Source organism: Pollicipes pollicipes, unplaced genomic scaffold (genome assembly GCF_011947565.3).
Source record: "Pollicipes pollicipes isolate AB1234 unplaced genomic scaffold, Ppol_2.1 Scaffold_4740;HRSCAF=5597_pilon_pilon_pilon, whole genome shotgun sequence".
Lineage (NCBI taxonomy): Eukaryota > Metazoa > Arthropoda > Thecostraca > Pollicipedomorpha > Pollicipedidae > Pollicipes > Pollicipes pollicipes.
The window spans coordinates 22,231,496-22,238,262 of record NW_023596545.1 but is presented as its reverse complement, the minus strand read 5'-3'; the positions used below and the strand labels follow the sequence as shown (position 1 = coordinate 22,238,262).

Genomic DNA, 6,767 nt, shown 5'->3' with positions numbered 1-6,767 from the left:
TGTTCCATGCCATATATATGTACCATATTAAGCAGCTTTGTTTAGCCACCATATTCTCAATTTGCTTTTCATTCCCATCCAAAAACGTCATATTTGCCCACCATGTCGACCAATCTACAAACAATACGGAAGACTGCTTGGATACGCAAGAAACATATTTCATTGGATTTTTGTTACCTTGGCCCCGTACATTTTCATGGTTCTTGATGCGCAATAATGTTGTGATCCCGCGTAGCAATGGCGCCGGGGCCGCGGTTGCTGCGTGTTTGCGGCGCTCGGATGTTCGCTATCGTAGTTATTCAATTTCCAAGGTGAGATTTTAGATGACCTGTTTTACGATTAATTAGGGTACGTTCTGCCTTAAAAACGACGATTGATGTACGATGCTCTTTTTTAACAAGAGGTAGCGATGTATACCCTGACCACTGGTAGATGTACAGAGGGAACATTCTAAACTATTAACACAGTGCATACATTCCGTTAAAATCGGACGCAAATTCATCTCACCTCCCCCATACCGCAGATTTCACACCTCACACCGACCGCACACTGGCAGTGCGTTGCCGTTCCACATTCCCATGAAAACCACGCCAGCTGGGCTTTATGTTCGGAAAAACACATTCTTATCAGCTAATCAATATTTGTTATATACCACTACTAGATGGTTATATATATATATATATATATATATATATATATATATATATATATGTAGATCTTAATATAATGTATATATGGTTGCTTAATTTGTCTACCTTCTAGCTTCCTTCGAAATGCCTAGAAGAATAATCAGAGTCGAATGGAATATTCCAGAATATCTGGAATACAAAATATCGAAAATTACCGTGCAAAATGCTGTAATCTTCTTGGACAAAAATCATCTGAAATTTCCATTCCTCTCTTTTGAGCTGCGTCTCAAGCTTTACGACATATCGCTGTGCCGAAAGTGCATTTGTTATCATCGGAAGCTGCATTTCAACACATACAAACCTTGCTTGTGTCTGATATTGTTGTGGATGATTCAAATTGATTATTGGTGTTATGTTGATATTTAAATTGACACGGTGGATGGTGTGCTTTTTAGTGCGAGCAATAAGAAGTCACCAAAATAGAACCGTTGTCCCACATTCTCACACGTAGTAACTACACCACCAGCAGCCTTAGTTCCTTGACGTCATGTTCCCTTTGGGCTTTAGATAAATGAAACATGTGATACCAGTTCCCCTATCTACGGCCTTAATGAGTGACGCGCGGTGGCGCCACATTGATGTGCGAGGTGTCATGGATGGTTGTTGCGTGATTTAGTTGATAATCATTTTTTGCTATTCTTATGTAAACTGATGTATGTGTGTATATGTATAAACACACACACACACACACACACACACACACACACACGCACACACACACACACACACACACACACACACACACACACACACACACACACACCCTATATATATATATATATATATATATATATATATATATATATATATAGTATTCATTATTTCTGTGATATACCCACGGAAGAGCGGGCCTTTCTTTTCAGGCTAACATTAGGCAGCCAAAAGCCCAGTCGCAGACCTATCAGGTCTGCATCATACCTGTAGCGTGACATGTTATTTATTTTGTTCTTCTGAATTTGTAGTTTTATTAACATTAAAGAACAGCAAATTTGTTTTATGGGATATGAGGAACAGCCTGATTAGATAACCAGTAATGTTCGTAGACCTAATTTTAGTAATTTACATTAATAACAGCACACAATGCTGGACCTTAAAAAGTGTGGGTGTGAGCGGCAACTGCTGTGAAGAACTTCTGGTAAGATTCTGGTTCTTGCTGGTTCCTGAACAATTTTAGAATGGGTCTTGGTTCTTGCTGAAATTGAATCCCCATCTGAACCCCGAGCTACATCTTGGTTCTTGCTGGATCACTGTGCATATTCCTGGCTGGGTCTTGGTTCTTGCTGAATCCCTCAACATAATGCCAGGCTAGATCTTGTTCTTGCTGGGTCCCTATGTCCAATCCAAGTTGGATCTTGGCTATTGCTAGTTCTCTCAGCTTGGTAACAGGCTGGATCCTGGTTCTTGCTGGACCTTTCGTCTTCATGTCAGGCTGGATCCTGATTCTTGCTAGATCTTTTGGCTTATTGTCAAGTTGGATTCTGGTTCTTGCTGGATCTTTTGACTTATTGTCAACCTGGATCCTGGTTCTTGATGGATCTTTCGATTTATTGCCAGACTGGTTTCTGGGTTCTCCTGGTTCCGGAACCAGGAACTAGGAACCGGTCCCGGGAATAAATCTTGGGAACCAGGGATAAGTCTGATCAGACCCATCTGATTTGACCAGGAAAACCATTTTTTCTCGAAATCCTTCCGAATAACTGATATTTTGATTTGAAGCAGCGACACCTGCGGGATAAATCTTAATCGAATCCCTACTCACCACTATAAAATAAATACATTTGATTTGCCTCGCTTTTTCCAACGTGTGTGTCCTGAAAAATTGCACAATGCGTTGCCAGAATATTTATGCAATAAACGCAATGGCAGCTTGAAACACTTCTAAATCAACACAATAGACGAACATGAACCTATTATTCCGCAAATTTAACCAAATGTTATACCGTGGCTTTGATTTCTCTCTTTTATACTATTTACCGCAATGGCTCTATTCGACGCGCCGTCTCGAAATTTGGCATTTTGGCTTTGATGGTGTGGGTATCACAGTCCATAGTGATACGCTGCTTCAAACTTCGACCAATGCGCTTCTCAGTAACAGACCAATGTCGCCCATTGGGCCAATCACAAGCGTTCTTTTATTCGCAGTAGTGGAGGAGCCGCGGCGCTTGTCATGGCGACGGCAGTCGCGACTGCAGGAAAGAAGCGTAGTCCTGTTACAAGGCGTTGACGGCGTGAATGTGGCTTGGAAATAATTAAGGTGATATTCTCATGTTTTGGCGGTGCTACAGTGACACTACCCGATGCCTTTACAAGACGAAACTGGTTCTGAGGTTTTACCAGAATATGTGCGAATAAAGAATGGTCAAGCACACGGCCACCTGCATGTAGCGCACACTTATCTTCAAAAGCTTAGAAACAGACGTAACCCTGGAATGTAACAATGGTTGGGAGGGCATCGGCTCGTGCTATCACTTGCCGACAGCTCTCCTGTCTAGACATGAACATGGATCGCCGGCACCGAGTTTATGTGATGATAACAGTACAACAATAACAGCAACTGATGCTGCAAGAATTATGTGAAGTGCTAGTATTAGAACGTAGGCCCTAGGACGAAAACAAACACATTAAAAGAAGGCAGGAATTGAAGAAGCACTTTCAAATATGACATCACTTTCGGTCTTGGACGTGGCGGTACAGCGGTCAGCTCAACAAAGACGAAAGTTCGGCTGGTCTGCAGCTGCAAGAGTTGTAAAGGGATACAGACATTTTCCTCGTTTCAGATAGAATAACATTTCGTTTTTTTGGAAAACCCAAGCCATTTACGCATGTCCCGCCCTTCTTTACGAAACCGAAACGGCCATGCTGACCTGCAGCCCAAAACAATTTCCACGACCAAAAATAAGCATTTTTTCTACACATGGTATGCATAATACCTACAAATCCGCGCGCGTCACGTCATTCTCTCGCCCTAGACGTCCACTTATCAATATTTGCAAATAGCGTTTAAGAAGCCAATGCTCGCAAAATACTAACTACGCTACAGAACACCAGACCGGCGTTTGAATCGGTACGGTGGGTATAACACTCTGTGCACTGAGTCCGTTTTAAGCCCCCCAGAGTGCACTTAATGCTTGTCACTTTCAGATCGGGATCGGTGAACTGAACATCGGAACGCTCAGATCGCCGCGATCCCCCCACCAAGGCCATGCTCAGCCTCAGCAGCGCGACTGCTCCGGAGGTCAGGCCAATTCATTCCGCCCGCGCTCAGGTCATGTTCTTGAGCCCGGGGCGTCGGTGACCCTGTCACCTCGCCGTGACCCCAGGTCATGGCAGATGTGCGAGGGTGCGCGGGCCGCGCCAGACCGGCGGCGGCGTGGTGGGCGGCGGCGCGGTGCTCGGTCGCCACGTGGCCGCCTCCAGCCGGCATCGCTGGCGCCGCGCGTTGCTGCGGATCGCCACGTCCACCAGGTCGGTGGCCAGCACATCGCAGACAGTGACGATGTTGGCGCGCTCCCACCAGCGGTGGCGCAGGCGAGCCGTCAGCTCGCGCGCCGCGGCGGCGCGCTCGGCCAGGTCGGCGTCCTCGTCCAAACAGGTCTCGATCGTCCAGTTATACGGATAGGGCGCGCGCGTCATCAGCCCATCCACGAAGTCGAGCAGCTCGGAGGCGTTGCGGCTGGGGTGGCGCGCCACCGGCGTCGGCGGCCAGAGGAAAGGCGAGTCACGGCGCGACTGGTGGTTGTACGTGACGACCAGCCGGCGACCTGTGTTCCACAGCTGGTTGAGGCGCAGTTCGGAGCCCATACTGACGGGCGCCATCCAGTCGCCAAGCCGGCGCTCGAGGAGGTCAACCAGCGCGGCGTGCCGCTCCGACCGGCCTTCAAAGCCACGCAGCGTCGCCAGCTCGAGCAGCACGATCTCGTTGGAGGCGCGCAGGAAGCGGCGCAGCGGCGACAGCACGGCGCGCAGCGGCGTCACGCCCACGCCGTCGCGCACGTCCACCCAAAACGGCGCCGCGCCGCCGGCCACATACGTGACGCGCACATCTAGGAAGCGCACGCCCAGCATGAGCTGCGTCCAGATGTCGAGCTCGGCAGCGCCGGCGTCGCGCGAGCCGACAAGGAAGACGTCGCGCAGCCGATGGGCGCCGATCAGGTCCTTGCTCGTCACCATCCAGCTGGGTTCGCTCTTCAGGCAGCTGGAGGCGCTGACTTTTCCGTCGCGCATGTAGGCCGCCCAGCGGCCCAGGCAGTTGTCATTGACGTAGACGTCGTCGAGCGGCGGCAGGGTAACCGTGAGCGAGGTGAGGCGGTGGCCGCGGCGCCGGTCCGGCACCAGCCGCTCCAGCGGCGTCGTCAGATTGCGGGCCGGGTCGGCGCCGAACACGCCCACCCAGTCGGCGTCGCCAAGCTTGCGCGCCTCCCAGTGCAGGATGAGCGTGCGTGCCGCGAGTGCGGGGCCGTGCGAGAGCGTGAGGAAAGCGTGCGCGTGCGGCGGCCGTTCGAGACACTCTGCAACATAGCCAGCAGCGCCGGTCACTGCCGGTCGGGGGTGGCCCAAGCAGAGCATGCCGACGTGGGGCGCATGGGAACCGGCGCCGCTATGCATACAAGGACGGACCCCCGTGGCGCTCGCTTTGTTCGCAGACAGTGCGCCAGACGGAAAAACCTGCGATGTGTTTTGTGTCGCTGGGAGCGCGGAGCCAGTGCCGTCAGCACTGACGGCTTCATGCCTCATCGGCCGTCACGCTACGCCTGGCGGCACGTGCCGAGGCGAGGCGCTGCATCCGGGCCCGGCCGAGTCGGAAGTCCTCCCTCCTCCCCACGCTGCCCTCCCCCCACAACGGCAGCCAGCCAGCGGACCATGCACGCATGTACAAACGAGGCTTCCAGCAGAGGAGGAGTATGTCGAATGTGCCCGGGACCAGGGTCACACCACAAGTGACATAGAGGTCACGGACGGGGCGGACCACAGAAGCCCAGGGTTAGGTGGCTCTGCAGCGGATCAGGGCAGGCTGACCGGGAGACGAGACCGGTCTCGCCAGGGCCATCGTGGGACAGAGCCAAGGTGCGGTGCGCCAGCGGGGTGCAGTGAAGTCTGGTGGCGCGTCTGTACACATGGGCACACACACACACACACACACACACACACACACGTTGTCTGGGCTGCATGCATCATTAATGCAACACGGCAGTATCGGACACCGGACGGCAGATGGGCTCAGACACGTGCCGTTGGCTTGCATCGCGCGGTGACCTTCCAGCTACAGCAAGCATAAACAAGCAGCCTGCTTGTTTGAACAAGTCTAGGAGACTGGGTTTCCCGACGCAGACAACGGGCCCACAACGGAACACATCGTCGCCACGAACATGCACACGATGGGCAACAGAAGGAGCACAATCTCGCAGTTGGAAGTTACAGGAACCAACGATGACCCCGCTTACATCCTAGGACTCTGCCGTGTTCCGCCGACTGACGCTGACGACCTCACGCACACCAGAGCCGGCCATGCGGTGGCGGGCGGAGGCCGTCAGCGGTCGGCGGACAGGGTCAGGCCAGGTGACGGTCATGCGCGGCAGGCCGCGCGTGACGGTCGCCACGCGTGACGCTCGTTACTCACCATACTGCGGCGGGGTGGCCCGCGCGCGCCGCGAGGGGAGCGTCGCGCCGCTGCCGACGACGGCCGCCAGCAGCAGCAGCAACCGCCCGAGCCCTGCCAACCAGCCAGCCATGTCACCGACGCGCCGCCACTGCCGCGCCGCCGCCGCCGCTGCCGCGCTGTCCCGCAGCGCGCTACATACGCGGCTCCAGCCCGCAGCCGAGCGGCGGCCCGAAAATGGCGACCGAGACGAGGCGGCCATGTTGGCTGCCGCCGCCACCGGCTGCCGCTGACAGCGCCGCTGGCAGTCGGCCCAGTTGCAGATCAGGACCGATTTTCAGTGATGGCTCATTTCCTTGTTACGGGCAATGGGCGGTAGGGCTTTTGTGGCGCGCGGCGGCGGTCGCCGCTGACGGCCAGATCCTGGCTGATGCCGCGGGCGGCCGCCAGCGGAAATTACCTGGTCATTGTCATCGAACTCA

The 6,767-nt window shown here is 53.4% G+C and overlaps 1 protein-coding gene across 1 annotated transcript; it reads right to left on the bottom strand.

Annotated features, from left to right (window-relative positions):
• Positions 1–2,810: 2,810 nt before the first annotated feature.
• On the bottom strand, positions 2,811–6,340 carry LOC119099060 (uncharacterized). Its single transcript, XM_037222111.1, has 2 exons — positions 6,307–6,340; positions 2,811–5,197 (listed from the first exon to the last, which is right to left on the bottom strand). The coding sequence occupies exon 2, from the start codon at positions 4,911–4,913 to the stop codon at positions 4,011–4,013; it is 903 nt and encodes a 300-aa protein (XP_037078006.1). The 5' UTR covers positions 4,914–5,197; positions 6,307–6,340; the 3' UTR covers positions 2,811–4,010.
• Between the last annotated feature and the right edge of the window lie 427 nt (positions 6,341–6,767).